This window comes from Rhyacophila brunnea, unplaced genomic scaffold (genome assembly GCF_057557595.1).
Source record: "Rhyacophila brunnea isolate RB1 unplaced genomic scaffold, BYU_Rbru_1.0 scaffold_14, whole genome shotgun sequence".
Taxonomy (NCBI): domain Eukaryota; kingdom Metazoa; phylum Arthropoda; class Insecta; order Trichoptera; family Rhyacophilidae; genus Rhyacophila; species Rhyacophila brunnea.
In genome coordinates, this window is record NW_028232796.1 from 31,853,135 (window position 1) to 31,871,342 (window position 18,208).

General features: G+C 32.7%; 1 protein-coding gene across 1 annotated transcript in view; it reads left to right on the forward strand.

Annotated features, from left to right (window-relative positions):
- The window catches only part of LOC147075864 (uncharacterized), a 125,155-nt gene that overhangs the window by 49,658 nt on the left and 57,289 nt on the right, over positions 1 to 18,208 (forward strand). Inside the window, exon 3 of the mRNA XM_085942017.1 lies at positions 7,440 to 7,566. Within this exon, the coding sequence (XP_085798143.1) occupies positions 7,440 to 7,566 (127 nt within the window). The remainder of the gene's footprint in view (positions 1 to 7,439; positions 7,567 to 18,208) is intronic.

Sequence of the window (18,208 nt, forward strand, 5' to 3'; positions counted from 1 at the left end):
GCAACCCGAAACAAATCGTGGACACTTTTTCAGTCATACTTATTTGTTTTCGTTGAATGAGGAGTAGATTTATTATTATTACAGATGGTGATGGTTAGTTTTTTTAAATTCTTTAAGTCGTGCCGAAACCAAACCATGCTATATAAAAATATTCTTTTATCTATAATTTTTTTTAAATCTTGTATGATTTAATGGCATAATTTTATTTTTTTTGTAGATAGATGAATATTTTTTACTGTTACACATATACTATTATTATGGCTTGATGTAGTTTTAGTTCAATGAAAACAAATATGTATGACTGATAAAGTTTAATGCACTATTTATATGAAATCTTAACAATCTACCTCCACTTTTCGCTACTGCCTTATTTATATATGAGACTGTCCTTTCAGAATACGGTGATTGAGAAAAAATAAACACGTATTATACAATAGAAGACTGATGTAGACACGACTGGGGAGTAGAAACCCTATACTTCACGCGTTAGCGTTGTGAAATCGGCAAAGTCAGTACCTATTGGAAAAAGCTCGTTTTTCAGGGTGCTTTTATTGGTCACGTAAAATAAATGCACAGTCACTGAAGGTCTGCGTCCTGTTAGTGAAGGCGGAAGCTTTTCTTTGTTCCGCCGATTGATTAATATGGGGATTGGAAAAAAACCTATTACTTCTTTATCGAAAGCACAAATTAATTGGAGACATACTCATTCATTGTTTAGCTTTACAGCAACTACAAATGGTTATTGAAAAGGAAATAATTTATTATCAACTCATTGAGTTTTTATTCATTCTTTTGAAACCGTGTACTATTTTATTTGCTCCTAAAATTGATGGAAAAAATCTAAATTTATATTAAATTTATCAATACCAGTTATTTAATGTTTTAAAACATGTTTTATTTTATAACATTGTTATGGTTTCATACCGTGTTTTCTTGGTGAAAATAGTGGATATTATTGATTTTTCTATGCGTAAAAATTATGAATTTTTACAGTGTTCCGATTAGGATTTAAGATTTCCTGATAGGTAATAGTTCGTTTGTGTCGATAATATAGTTTAATAATAGTAATATAATTTTATTTATTGTTTATTCATGCCATTGAATATTGTAGAAATTGGCCGAAAGATGTCAGTTAGCTAAATAGGACATGCAGTCACTGTTTTTTGACTATATAATAATTATTATTCTATCTACTAACATAACGGGTATTAGGCTGGAACTAGCTTCTGACGGTCTTATAACTAGAAATGGCTGCAATTTTCCTGAGATAAATATTAAATTTATTTAATTATTTATTATGTGCTTCAGTTTAACCCATTCACTGTGTCCAACGCAAATATTGCGTTGCCCATCAGGTAGCCATTATATACAACTAGCATGTTATTTAAATGTGGTAAGTAAATATTAATTAAAAGATTCGCAGTGAATTTAAGAATATTGGTTATAACAAACATATTATTTCCTGTCTGGTTCGGCCAATTCCGAGGATCAAGGAAAGATCAATGGTAAGCGTAGCAAAGGACGGCGCTGCATTTCGTGGCTTAAGAACCTCTATGATTGGTAAGACTGCAGCTCCACTGAATAATTCCGGGAAGCAGATGACAAAACTAAGATTGTCTTGATAGTGGCCGACCACTGCTAGGGGATGGCACAGTAAGAAGAAGAACAAAGTTTACTGACCGAATCCATGAATTCAAGTCGATATACAGTAGTTAACTAACGTTAATGATTGTCTAGTTAAAATACTAACTTATCTTACACTGTCTTTAAAAATATTGACTGTTTTTTGACTGTCATCCAGGATACTTCTTATTAGTCTCGCCACCCATTGTCACAGCAGTACATATTTATAATATTTACAACATCCATAAATCAGTCAAATTTCACTATGAATTCATGACACTGTGCTTTAATACCTGATTTTTTACCTGTAGTTGCTGTATATGCTCTGACTTATGATGCCAAATTGCATGCATTGATGAAATTTTAAAAATGAAACTGCGCAGAAGACCCGTGCTAGTTTAAGGTATATTATTTTACTGGGAAAAATTAAATTATATTAGATGTAATATGACTAACGAACCGTGAAGTGAATATTATAATATGGATGGTTACTTTGATTATTATCAAAACAAAACATAATTTCTTGGAAGAGTAACACTATGTATTATGCTGCAACGTACAATATAGATTTCATTAGAATGATATACATACGCACAAGAATTTTGATCATAGATAATAACATTATTGTCTGACATGATTTCGATCATAACATCAGATCATAATATTGTTAAAGGTTGTTTTGGTTGTGGTAACAATATTATTTACATATTCATTATGTGAAACTAAGAAAAATATTGTTAAAATAGGCACCGAATATAAATAGGTACATACTTCAAAATTAGTAAGATTATTTCAATTAAATTTGATTTTACAGAAAGTTTAAATGTCAAGGTAATGTTTGAAATCTACTCAAAACTGAAAAGTTGGGTTGTCATATTTACATAAAATCCTTTACAAAATAATATTATCAAGTCGATTGACTTTACCACAGCTCTCTTTAGGGAGTATTAAATACGATCCAATCTTTCTCTAAAGTATAATATTATGTAGGTAAATACTTTTTCTCGAAGGCAGTTTATATTGTAATCCATGGAGTGAAGGTTATCATAACAGGTTTTTGCATAGAATTGCTGCTAGATATTTTTGGCAAAGTGGATTCCTGCATAATATGCTTATTTAGTGGATAGGAAAATTCCAATAATGCATTTTGCCAATTAACAGAAAAGAGTATTTAACAAGATATTTTGTATTTATTCAATATAAGTAATGTAGAAGCACATGATTTTTAGGAATGTGGGATTTTTTTTATTATTAAAAATAATTTATATTTAAAAAGATCACCTCCTTGTTAATAAAAGTCATCACCCGAAAAATACTGTTGCAAATTGTACTTTTTTTTACATTGTGTATTTTTAAAAAACATTTGAAATGTCTTCAATAAATAAAACAAATATAATTATCAACATTACTGGGGTTGATTGACTGCTGTATGAAAACCTACCCTAGCTATTTCCACTATTCTCGGTTCCCTTTTCTTCGCTGCCACGTACATCCACCAAACATAATGTACCCATTGCCATTTCATCCGCTTAGCGATCTCTCTTCATTGGTTTATTTTGTGATATTTTCGCGTTATGCCCAACATGCATTTTTCCAAGCGACGTTGCGCTACTTGTAATTTTCTCTTTTATTAAAAACCAATTAAAAAAATAGTAAATGCAAGAACGTCATTAAAAAAAATAACGCTTGCATCCGACGTCAGCTATCATTTTCTTATTCTTCCTAGGCCATATCCGCCCCTTAATTGGGGCATATGGACACCATGCGGTCTCCAGCAATCCCTGTCGCTAGTCAGTCTTCTTGCCCCAAGTCACACCAGTATCTCGTAGCTCTGCCGTATTTATACAATATATAGATAGTATTTAACAATGGCTGATCATTTTAGTAATATATTATTACGTTGATTTGAATTACAAAGTTGGTAGATATTTTTTAAATAAATTTAAAACACTCCAAAATAACGGATGGATCGCTATTTCTACCATAACCTAAAAATATGTGAATTCATTATTATCCTAAAAGATCCAAATATTTTTATCCCATTATTTTCAATATGAACGTTATGGGGTAACCCAAAATAATATGTATATTCAACATTACGTATATAATATTACTTATATAATATTATTATTTTTATAATATTCTGATGGAAATTATACAAAAGATGAATGTTACATACGTCATTATATCGGTTGTGAAAATTCGTAGTATGAAACTGCACATTTTTGGTTTATTTATAAACGGCATACTCACAAAATTTCATTACATAAAGTAAACAATGTTACACTTAGGTATATTTTATAATAATATGCTAGAAGATATAAAGCTTAAATTGTTAGGAATTGAACAAAGAAATTTCACGCCGACTTCTGGTTTAGATGATTTTTTTTTTTTGGGAAAGTAATGAATTATTTTCTCCATAAATTCACCAGCCTATTAATTAATTAATTTACATTATTCAGATGTTTTTAATAATTATTCCTCTGAGAATAGGGTGCCCGAACATTTTTAATAAATCATAAACATAACGACTGTAAAATTATTTTTTAGCTTATTTAAGACAGTCTTAATTAAAATTCCTCCATTGTGTTACGGCATTAATTGAATATTTTGTGTTTATTTACCGAGAAAAATAAAATAAGAAGATTTTGTTTAAATGAAAATAAAATATTATTATAGAAACTTGAACTGGAAATTCAGGCAATATATTAGAATAATTATTAAATGTTATTATTGTCAAATATATTATTATTTATGAGCAATCATAATGAGTATGTATTAATTATGAATGAAGATATTAGATGCTACTGATTTAACATATTTACCTAAGTTTACCTATTATATTTGTATTATTAAGCAATTTTACTTATAATGTCTATATAAATATAATGGTATTGTACGTAAAATGTTGAAATGATTCATTCTACTAGTTCCAAATAAAAACTCTTCCATTCTTAGTTACATAGACTTATGTGATCCTGCTAATTGGTGCAGATGACACAATCGAATCATTAGTATATTTAAAAAGTGGCATCGAAACAGTAAAATCCAGTCAAAGAATTATTAATTATTTTATACTAAAATCGTGTTAATTTTTTTTAATCAATATTAAATAAATTTAACGCTCACGATGGCCGAGTGGGTTAAGCGTTGGCCTATAATGTCGTGGGTCCAGGTTTGAATCCTGAGCAAGTGCACATATTGTTTTTCAATTTGTGTATAAGTCAGAGTATGGACCTAATAGGTTGAGCAAGTGGCTGACATCCATTTCTTGTGAAAACAAAATCTGTTATTACAAACCTCCACTCTGTGGGGGGCCATATTATGATCTTATTAGGATTGGATATGGTCAAAGAATAATTATAAATAAAAAATCTTAGATAGATAGTTTGGTTTTATTGTCTTAATATTTTTTTTTTAATAACATTTTGTATGTACCTATATATTCTATAAAATATTTACGGAAACAAACAAACAAAAACAAAGAAATAACAAGCGTTCAAATTAATGATATCTTATAATGTTGTAACAAAAACATTGACTGAAATAAATTTATAATATAGTTTGACATTAAACATAGCCTTATTGAAAGCCTGCGGCTCTAAAACAATACATTAAGTTTGTGTGTTATAATAACAGTCAGCCCTCGCACAGGAAAGTTTTACGTAACGGTGGTAAAAGATATTTCTAAACAGAAATACTTATTTATTTATACGCGGAAATATATCTCCAGAGCCCCGTTAAAAGGAGGCCTTTTTACCGGGAGGGTCTACTCAGCAAAGACAAACAGATGACAGAACATTGTATTGCAAAACACGTGATAGGGGAAAAATTTTTAACATATGATCACGTTTATTTGGTCAAACATAGTAAAAACGTATTAGGTATTGTCAATTCCCTCTATTTTAGAAAGTGAAAACTTTGTTCTTTTGTATGGATTTTTGTCTGGATTCAGGACTTGGAGATGGACAAATAACACACCGGAATTGTGGTGGAAACGGCGAGATGTATTTACGTTTAATATTATCTAATGATTACATTTTTATACCAATTCTTTTCAATTTAATTTTGGCGGATAGCAAGGTTAACACTGCTTACTGCGTTGCTGTCAAAAATGCTTTTTTCGCGCTAAAACAAACGGCCGCTTACGAGCGGTATAAATGCGGCGTTGCCGTTCGTATTTTTTGTAACGGCATCCAGACAATGTTGCCGGTCAGATATTTAACATTATTTAATTATTTTCGCAATCAACTCTTACTATTTGTTGGTTTGATACCGCCTCTCCATATACACAGAGACATCCCCAAATAGGGACCATTCGGGGGTGTAACAGTATATAAATCATTTTACCAGACAGCATTTTCTGCTTACTGTAATGTCTTAAATTGGTGGTTTATTAAACTGAATCGACCAATTTATAATTAGAAGAAACATGAATGCGGTTAGATCACCAAGTACTAACAGATAAAGTCTCTTTGAAATTAAAAGGTAACGTTCGGGATTCTGTATTTTGGACTTGAAAATAATAGTATTGTTTGCTTATATTTATTAAATTGTACAAACATACATTAGTATGTAAACATATATTTTTCAGTGTTTCGCTCTCATGAATCAGTCTTTATAATAAACTCAATCACTAAGCGTAGGATTGCGAATATTTTAAATAAAGTCGTCTAGATTATGTAGGTTATTATTTTAATCTTTAATATTTCTTATATTGTGTCGAAATATATTAACTTTAAAGAAAAAAATGTTACTACATTATAATATAAAATATGTTCAGAATATGTAAATGATGTTGTTTGAAGGCATTATTTTACGAAAGTTTTTAATCACTCGTTCAATCAGTCGGGTGCCTACCCTAAATCAAACTTACAGTCTTCATTTGACATCGCTCAGTCTCTAAACGAAAGTTAGTAATAATTATCAATTATTCTACGTCTAGGACCTAGGTAATTGTGCCTTTATCTAAATAGTGATTTTTTATAATTTGTCATTTTTATGTATATTTCTGATATTGTTTCGAAAGTGAACAATATAACATTTTTCTTCTTCTTCGGTCATATCCGCCCCTTAGTTGGAGCACATGGACACCATGCGGCGCCTCCAAGAATCTATGTCGCTCACCAGCCTTCTTGCTTCGTTCCAGGTCAAACCAGCATCCCATAGCTCCGCCGTATACACACTATAAATAGTATTAAGCGGCCTTCCAGGACGCCGGAATCATTATTAACTATACATATTTAACATAAATAGTGTTACATTCTTAAATCTTGTAAATTATTCGTTGACTAAAAGAAATTTATTTGTTAAAATTATTATGTACATATTGGCAAGTCCAAACTAAAATTGCTACTGCCACCATTTAGAACAAAAAATAATATATTTGAAAAGACACTTAAGATGCATAGTTATAAAATTTCTTGATTAGTGGTTTAGGTATATAATGCAATAAAGAATATTACATTTTAAAATGCTTACTATGTTTTATTACTATTATTACCTTATCTGACATCCAGACTAACTTTACTAAAAAAAGCTTACTTTCGGAATAATTTAAATTGAATATAGGTACTTATAACTTTATTTTTATACAATTTTTGGGTTTTTAGCCGGTTATAAAGTATAATATTATAATACAATACAATATAATGTTTAATTAAACTACTATTATTAGATAATACATTGGTAACTAAATTGATAAAACACTCGGCCGGATAGCAATGTTCAAATTTTATTCGATTCAAGATTTTTCAAGAATATGTTACAATATTTTATCTTTAACAATGCAGTAATTTTTGTTTTTTATTTTCCAGTTTTGTGGAGCAACAGTAATGCAGAAGATAAATGCAAAGGCGAATTGGGTCGCTGCCTCGCAGGACTTCCGCTAGAGGGTCACGGAGGACTTCCGGTGTCGCAAGAACAAATCAGCGCACTTTGCAGGTATCACTACCTGCTTGACAGATTTATTTATTGTATTCCATACATATAGTATTTTTAATACAATAATATTCAGTGTATAGTCACAATTTTATAGGTAATATATTATATTTAAGGGTGGACGTGCTAAGCGTGGGTCAAAATGGAGCTTTTTTTCTATTTTCAAAGCATGATCCTGGAAATACCTTAAACGTTGTAGATAATTTATTTATATAATTTTGAAGCCTTATTATCTTTTATATTTATTTTAAACATTTGGTGACTGCATAAAGTATTTTTATTACATAAAATAGTATTCTTTTAAACCTCTCGCTCTAATATTTTAGAATATAGTCATATTTCAGTACATACATGTGCAGTGGTGATAAGATTTTTTACATTTATTAATTTTTAAACGAATTTATAGTACTATCAGTATATTTTATGTCGACATTATTATAGTGAAAGATTTACGATAAAAAAATTATATTGATAATCTCTGTGATCCCAAATTTGACAAGAATTAGGCATTTTATTATTCAAAAAATGGGCAAGATTAACAAATTTGAAGATAATTCTAAAGATACTTATTATAAGCTATGTTTTTGACCATTCAAGTGTGATAAACATCCTACGAACAATGATTGCTTTATAATAATTATTGACCTAAGAATAAGGTAGTGTTTTTTTTTTAAATACGCCATTTCTTTTGGCATTCCCCAGTGGTTAAGCTACAACATACGGCCGTAGCCATAAATTGACAAACTATAATTGAAGTAGGGAGTAAAATGATTTTGACGCGCGTATTAGCGTTTAAAAAAATAAAAAAAAATCGGTTAGGTAAATATTTCAGTTAATATGCAAGTCATCATATTCATATTTTGGCTATTTCTAGAATCTTCAATATTACATCTAATTAAAATGTTATTATTTTCAATATCGATAAAATTATACAGTAAATACAAATAATTAATTCATCAAATTTCATTTATCTGTCATAAATTTTATAAATAATGTACATTGAAAACAGACCGTCGCATATAATTACAAACAAAAGACATATAGATCTAAATGTATATGCAACAGAATAGGTACTCAATTATTTTGAGAAAGAGATATGAAAATAAGGCGAGAGATCAAGATAGTGGTAGGACTGTAGGCTGTAATAATATATATAAAAACTCGCATGGTTAAAATTTAGTTTTGATGCTTTTTTGATCATACTACTCGTATTACAAATAGTAAATAATGATGCTGAAACATTTTTAGTCTTATTTGTGTTGCCAAAATAAGTATTTCCCGTTTATGTACTGTAATATTATCAACCTCATATGGTAACCCAATGTGACATAATTGGAACGGACGGAATATATTACCACCGTAAAAGGTAAAAGTTAATAATATATCTGATTGTTTTGAGCATTCTAGATGTGCTTATATGACGGGTATATAGGCCTTGGAGAATTTTCACTTTGCGAGTGAGGTGAGATTCAGGCTATGGAGTATATAGTAGATTATGATATCTCTGGAATGATTTCAATCATACACCATGCTAAGTCGGAGATTATTGCATGGTTAGATGCTTTAGCGGCTTCACTTTGACTGTTATTTGTTATATGACTAGCTCTGTGATTTTATTTTCAAATGTATTTTTTTAAATTTATCTATTTAGGCCAACCAAAAGGATCAATCACAGATAATAAATATAATTATAATATAGAACAAAATAATATAATCTGATAGTCCAAATAACAAGCGGACACAAAAACATAATAAATAAAATTAAAGTAGATCAAATATTAGGTACAGCTGTAATGAATATAATTGGAGAATTATTGAAAATAGTAAAAAAAGAAAAACACATTAGTACCTACTATTAGTAGTAATCATAAGAAAAATAGAGAAAAAAAAATAAAAAGTATAATATGTAAAGATAAGACAAGTAGAATATGAAAAGAAAAATGCAATTTTAAAAAATACAATAAAAAAAGCAATCGTCGAGATACAATAATTAGTCGTAGATTTTGAGCTAAATACTTTTATTTTACTATCGCCATAATATGATTTTATTAATTAATTAATATAACTGTATGTAGATATTTTATTAATATTATGCTTGTGTTGAAATAAAAAAAATGTAGAAGCTCTGAAAATATGTTATAATAGGTTAACAAAAGTTTCCAGGAAGCTGAAATTAAACCGATACTTACTTATTGTACAAGAAATAGCTTTTACAGATATAAAACAATCCGTAAAATGCCTTAACAGATGAAAACATTCACATTTTTATTAAACATGTTAGTATTCAAGATTGCGGAAAAGATTTTTTTAGTTGAATAATTTATTGTGGAACCAGAAAATGTGGGCGGAAAGAAATGGGGTTGAAAAACTGTGGGGAAACAGTTAATACTTCTATTCATAAGTAAAACTGTACTAATACAAAAAATAAGATAACAGCAAAGAATTTTATCCTGAAAGAACCATGTGGCAATACTAGTCGTCCGGTAGTCCGACCATAAGCACAAGAATTTATCAGCACGTAAATAATAGGTTGGTATTCTTAGCTGAGAACACGTCCTGTCCTGTATGTGGTACTAAGCCATAGTACAAAGTGCTAGATATTGCTTATATATAATGTTATATTAGCAATTCGTTAATATGTATATTTGGGATCGATCATTACTGGAAAGGCGGATGTGAGTAAGAAGTAATAACACGCACATAAATTAAAATGATTATTGGTTCATATTAAGAAATATGCATTTGCAATTTATATTTACTGCGAACAGATCACCGCATTGTATCGTCACTGTACAGGCCAAGTAGCGTAACCCTCAAATAATAAGTGTTTCACAATCATAGTGAACCAAGTCCATTCTGGTTATATTTGAGTAAGCTATATTCAAACATAATATTTGAGTATTTTTAATTCTGTAAGGGTATGCTTGTAGTTCTGAAGTGTTATTTTCAGTACTTTTAAGTTGGTTTGTAAGGAAAATCACACTCTTACAGAATAATAAATACTCAAATATTATGTTTGAGCCTAGCATACTAAAAAATAACCAGAATCGACTTGGTTCACTATGCTTGTGAACCACTCAAATATCAAATTGCTCAGGAAGTGAAAAAAACTGTGGGCATTCGATTTACTTATTATTTTATGTAATATTTATTTATGATTTTATATAGTAATATATTATTTTATTACAAATTGAGTGGCTTACTCTGAACGTACTCTATGTTTAGAGAGGGTTACAGCATTTGGCTAGAATATTTTTAACTTTTAATTTTTAAGTTAAGTTAAGTTACGAATGGCTTAAAAATAGTTTTGAATTATTTTGATATGAAATATTTTTTTGGGATTTATGATACTTTGCCAGTTCGTGTAAGAGAATGCAAGAAGTCCATTATCATCAAAATGTCATTTTGATAAAAAGTGAGCATTTCAGTAATTAGCCTGTACAGTGACGGTATTTAACGTTAAGCAATAATTAGCAGTAAGTACCATCAGAACTTGCAAGTTAGTGCTGCAGCTTGACAATTATTGACGGCCTTGGATACAAATCTACAATTATGAAATGCGTGGAAAGTGGACCCAATGAAATCTTCCAGATCAAGCTTTGAGCTTCTGAAACCTACGTTTGTCACGTGATATCTGCAATTACACTTATCAGCATGTTAGACCCTAAGACCATAATAAATATGGGACTCCAAAGAGTGGAAGTTGTATAACAGTTTTATTTTACGAAAAATGTGTGTTATCTCAACCATCGTGGGTGTGGGATACTCTTAACTACTAAAACACTTGTCAAAAGAGGAATCCGCTAGACATTTTGAACGAATACAAAAAAAAACCTGCGAGTGCACGAAAATGAAAATCATGGAACATCTATGTTCGTCCAAGGTATTCCCACTAATATGCAAATTAAACGAGGTCTTATGAGTTGAAGAAAATAGCGTTGCCTTTGTCAGCTCCTGAACTGACAATCTTTTATCATTGCAAACCCTACAATATGACAAAGAAGAGAAATCATTCGGGTATCTTGGTTTGTTTCCTCTTCAAACACCATATTATTCTCAATAAAGGGAGTGTTTTTTTAGATGTTGTTTTCTGTGTTTTATTTTGTTTCAATTCAACTCTCTTTTATTATCTTTACTGAGTATTTTCCTGGCCCAACAGTCTTTCACGTTCGAGTGGAAAACTCATCAATTCGTCGAAAATTTCGTTATTCATGATATAAATGAAAAATGTCGGTCAATATTATTTATATTTCAACTAAAAGTAATAATTAAAGAATAGCAGCGTATTTTATTGGAAAATAATAGCATGCAAAATATCGTTAAAACATCGGATGAGAAAACATTACTCATATTATATTAAAATAATAATTTTCAATTATAAATTAATCGCAATTTACAAGAGCAAATGTAAATTTTCTATATATATAACTAACCAAATAATATTTGAATAAGCTGCCATGCGGATTTAATCCATTTCCAAGTATTTTAAAAACAAATTAGGATTCTATATGATTTGCATCAACGCTGAACACGATGTTATAATAATTCATCCAAGACGTAATATGGATATAAATAATTATTATCGATAACTATCAACGTGAAAATTATATATTATGTATCAATCTTTTAAGTATGAATAATCTATATTATATTGTATGATTAAGAGATGTATGGTGATAAACAACTAAATTCGTGTCAGCATATTGACCGGCGATGTTAAATACCCATTTCCCGTAGTGTCCAATTATGGCAAACTCAGTAGATAGCTGATTGCAATGATTGTTTCCGCGATATCCATTTTTCCACATATTCAGCTATATACGATGACGCAAACTCCATATTATAGTAGCTGACTCAATTATAATAATTATTTATTAAATATCCTTTTCTAAGATATTATTTTGATTGTGAGTACGTCAATAAATAGTGAATCATAATTCAATGGGCATGTCACTCGAATATAAGTTCTCGGTCTGTTAGTATCTCAGTCTCGGAATCGCTCCGCACAACATCTCATTCTACCGAGATCGGATCTCGGAACAGTATCATAAGTATTGTAACATACTATTGTACCGAATGTTTACGCTGCAAATAAAACTCGCTCCTCCATCCACCGGAGCAACCACAAAATCTCTCCTTCTGACAACTTTTTTCATCCACAACATCATGACCTCCACAGATGGATAAATATAATGTTTAAAGTTGTCTACACAAAAATTATCATTGTATTTACCTTCCACCTTTAATGATAATAAATTCACTCCATTCCAGTGATGTCACTTTGGGTTATCATACGAGATTAACGATATTACGGTAAGTAAGTAAAGAGAAAATTCTTAGTTTGGAAACGCAACATAAATAAGTTTAATAATTTTCTATCATCATTAATAATTATTGCTATTTATTTTATTTGTAAATCAAAAAGGCTTCAAAACCTAATTATTATGATCATACTAGTATTTCTATACATTCTTACAACAGCATACGAGGCATAATAATAATATATTGTTTTCACTGCAATAATATTATGTCTCTTTGTGTCGCATACTTTTAGATCTATCTTTTTTGTTCGTAATGGAATGCGACGCTCCAATTGCAATGTGTTACAATAATTATTCTTCTTCTTTCTTCTACTTTGGCCACATCCGCCCCTTAACTGGAGCATATGGATACCACGCGGCGTCTCCAAGAAACCCTGTCACTCGCCAATCTTCTTGCTTCATTCCAGGTCAAACTAGCATCCCGTAGCTCTGCCGTAAACACTTTGTATATTGTATTTAGCGGCCTTCCAGGACACCGGAATCCGGTCGGCTTGAAAAACAGGCAAGCCAGGTTGAAGTTCTTTTCTGGCATCCGCAGCACGTGGCCGAGCCAGGTCCAACATCGCCTCTTCACTTTCAGTGCGATGAGAGGCTGCTTGGTGCGTTCTCTTATCTCCTCGTTGCTCCTAAAGTCATACCACCGCACACCCAGTATTCGTCGCAAACATCTGTTTTCGAAGCTCAGTATACGGTTGCTCTGAGCCTTCGTAAGATGCCATGATTCGCTACCGTAAAGCAGCACCGTCCGAATGCAAGCGTCAAATAGGCGGCATTTGGTTTTGACCGAGTACAAAGTCCCAGACATTCTGCATCGCGTTGAATGTTGCTCCAGCCATTCCCATTCGGATAGCAAGCTCTTTCTGCAAAATGCCATCTCCCGTGATGTGTACCCCCAGGTACTTGAAGCTGTCGACGTTCTCGATGTTGTGTCCGTTGCTAATCCGAGGGAAATCTGGATCAGGACAGGTGCTATTACAAAATTATTTATGACAGGTAAATGAAGTCTGACTGATATCTATCAATTATATTATATATTTATTTGATAAAACTATAGATTTTAATAATAATAACACTGTAATAGGTGTAATATTGATCATTTTAGTAATACTTACCTAAAATATGAAGATAACGAAGTAGTGCAGATTACCTAAAATATTTGCAGTTTAATGGGTTGGGTAACCTAAGGTAATATCATAGTAATGAGAGTGTTAAATTAAACGCTTAATTTACATGGCTAAATGCTTAATATAAAGTGAATGACAGTTTTGAAAGGAAACCTATCTATGGTATTTCGTAGTGTGGTGATGATAATAACATTCATTTTACTATACATAGTATAAACCATTTGCCACACCCATCAAGTCTCTGTATTAGTTTAAACAACATGCATTTATTGCTTGCTGCGAGACTGAACTTGTGATTACAGCTTACAAACCAGGTTAAACCGAAATCGGGTAACCGTGCGGTTTTTAAATAACCGAAAACCGGGTAATTGTACTCGGTTAACCGGACAAAATCTTAGTAGGTATTGCGATACTTAAATTGGGTAGCAAAATTACTTTTCATTGCAAATAATACCTTATAATATGTAGTTATTTATTAAGCAAGCCAATATTCTAGGTCAGTAGCGTCAATTACATTGAGTTACTTAATGAGCTGTTTGATGACGAATTAAAAGCCTGCGATTAAGCTACTGCGATTGTGATAATGACACACAAAACTTTCCATTCGCTGAAAAACCAACAAGCTAGCGACTATTTTGACAGAACGTAGTTTGTTTTTTACCGGGAGATAAACTAGTACGCTCTACTGCGCAGACGCAGTAGGCCCACACGCCGGCGTGTAGCGTGTAAAGTTTACCGGCTTTCAACTTTTCTTTACAATCTGCTTGTTAGCTTGTTCGATAATGACACTGGGCGAAGCAAGCGACAAGCAGCTCGTAAAGTAGCTAAATGTCATTGACGCATAAGTTATCTTGTATCACTTCCATTCGAAGTCACTTCCGTTCTCTTATCGATTCCCACCAATTAAGTCGCTCCAGGATAGAAACGTGTTTTAAATGTTTAATTTATCACGTATATTTTATTTAAAATATTTATTTTGGGGGATAGCAAATAAAGTTACTGTTTTAAAGTAATTTATGTCTATAATTATTTCTTTTTGCTTTAAATTATTGTAAAAATCTCTACCATCTATATATATAAAACAAAGTCGGGTTAGTTACACCATTTATAACTCAAGAACGGCTGGACCGATTTTTATAATCTTTGATTTGTTGGATTTGTCTTCGCTCCGAATAGCAGAATAACTATTAAAACATTGGATAAATCACGGAAAAAATAAATTATGAAGAAAATTCATTTTCTCATACATTTTGTATGGAAAGGCTTTTGACTGACATCGATGAATTTGAACGATGAAAACCTCGCGCATTCAAAAATAAAAGAAAATCACAAAAAAATTAAATCCGTATACAACGCCATCTCTGATACATGACAGAAACAATAAAGAAGAAACAAACAAACAAAAGAAAGAATGATAGTCGAAATGTCTAACTGTCAATGGTGTAGTGTGCCCAACATTTCGTGCTTAATGTCAACAGCTCAATTTGCTTGAAACGATACTCATTGGGATATGATAATCGCTGAAGCAATTGTTTCTGCATCTCCAAGTCAGATACGCACATTATTTGATATCATTATTTCGACATGCTTCCCATCGAATCCACCTGAACTGTGGAACAAGTGAAAGGATGACATGTCAGAAGACATTTTACATCGAATTTGTGTCAGTTCAGGGAATCCCGATCTCGAGGTGAATGAGGAAATACATAACCAGGCTTTGATTTTGATCGAATACATGTGTTACCTCATGTGCGGCGGTTTTTTAGTCAAGTTAGGAATGCCAACGCCACATCGTGGAATGAACGACGCTTTCAATCGAGAATTGGAACGTGATCGTGAATATGATCGAGATGCATTGAACCAATCAGTTAGAACGAATGTACCACTGTTGAACCATCAACAGAAGGAAGTGTACGATACGTTAATGAAGGCAATTGATGATGGAAATGGTGGCTTATTTTTCCTCGACGCGCCCGATGGAACGGGGAAGATATTCCTCATGTCATTGATTTTGGCTACTGTTCGTGCGAGATCCGAAAATGCTGTAGCAGTTGCTTCTTCTGGGATAGCGGCCACGTTGTTAGAAGGATGCCGAACGCCTCATTCAACGTTGAAATTGCCGACTGAAAAACCGACATGCAACATTGCTAAATACTCAACAATCATGGCCAAAGTTTTTTTAGCAAGTGAAATCATCACCTGGGATGAATGCACAATGGCGCACAAACGCGCATTGAAAGCACTCAATCGAACTATGAAATATCTGCGCTCAAAGAAGTTTTGGAGGCACAATGATTCTACTATCTGGCGATTTTCGCCAAACACTACCAGTCATTCCAAGATCGACCGCTGCTGATGAAATAAATGCTTGCCTCAAATCATCGACTCTGTGGTACTATGTGAAGACACTTCATCTGACGACAAACATGCGAGTTGCATTGCTAAATGATCCATCTGCCGAAGATTTCTCCAAGCAATTGCTGACTATCGGTAACGGCCGTGTTCCTGTCGATGAATCGAGCAGATTGATTTCGTTTCCGCTGAATTTTTCCAATTTCTTCTCAACTAAGGACGAACTCATCAACAAAGTGTTACCAAACATCATTGCTAATCACAAACATGACAATTGGTTGAGTGAACGAGCATTCTTGCGGTAAAGAACAAAGATGTGGATCACTTAAACTTCACAATTCAAAATCAAATCGTTGGTCCACTGCATTCCGTCAAATCTATCGACATGGGCCGGGTTGTACCTGCGGGCATGACCACCAAGATGTTGAACACATCCTCTGGGATTGCCCGCTTATGGAATTCGAACGAGCAGAGCTGTTTGCCAGGGTCCGTCCTCACACGGGCCCAATTGGTCATGGAGATCTGGTAACAACCGAGGCCAACTTTGCGGCATTTGAGAAATTTGCAGCGTCGTATGGGGAGCGGGATAGTCCCGACTCTTCTGTAGACTCATCCATTTCAATTCGTGACACTCAGTATGCGGGTACACAAAGCGCTTAACGTCAGCGGACAGCAGAGCCAGTCCAAAAACAAACATTTTCTTTCTTAACTTTCTTCTTTCAGCACTACGGTGCATGGTTGCAGCATCAGTCCCGTGCGGCTCCGTCTCGGGACGGAATGAGCACTTAAAATCACTTCTTTCAGACACGTTTAAAGCGTCATAGAAAGCGGCCGTGCATATCCACGGTTGTGCATATATGACGGGTGGTGGTGGGCACTTTAACGTATGTGTAACAAACGAAGACGAAGCAACCAACTATCCAACTGAACTCATTGGATCTGCTTGGCTTGCCACCGCACAATTTACGACTGAAGGTTGGCTCGGTAGTAATCATTGAATTGAAATTGAATTACAATATGTGAACTTACCAGACCCAGGATTCGAACATGGGACCCTCGACACTATAGACCGGTGCTTAATCCACGCGGTCATCGTGTGTGTGCAGTTCAATATAATTAAAATACTTTTCATTTTGATTTGATTTTTGCACATTTATTGAACTTATTCATTTTGAGTATTCATTTTAACTTAATAAAAAACTGAATTTAATTCAGCTAATAAGTTAACACAAGATTATTGATTCTGAGGCGGTACGAAGTTTGCCGGGTCAGCTAGTATGAGATAAATTATCCAGATTTTTTTAAAATTATTGCACTTAACCAAACTATCTAAATAAAAAAGCTGGATGAGGAATCTTTCAATAATATGGAGTACATAATATCGATTTTTCGAAATGAATTGCTAAAGCGTCAATTACATTGAGCTTCTTTACGAGCTGTTTGTTGGCAAATTTATAATCTGCCTGAAAGTCGCCCAATGTAATCATCGAACAAGCTAACAAGCAGGTTGTAAACACTCTACCGAGAAATGTTGAAAGGCGGTCAACTTTACACGCTACACGCCGGCGTGTGGGCCTACTGCGTCTGCGCAGTAGAGTGCAGTAGCAACCTCCCGGTAAAAAAACGAACTACGTTCTGTCAAAATATTCGCCGGCTTGTGGCTTCTTAGCGAATGGAAAGTTTTGTGTGTAATCATCAAATCGCAGTAGCTGAATCGCCCGATTTTAAATTAGCCAACAAACAGCTCGTAAAGAAGCTCAATGTAATTGACGCTTAAGAGGGACATAAAATATACAGATAATTCCGAAAGGTTTTATTGGGTATACTCCCAAATCTTTTTAATAAAAT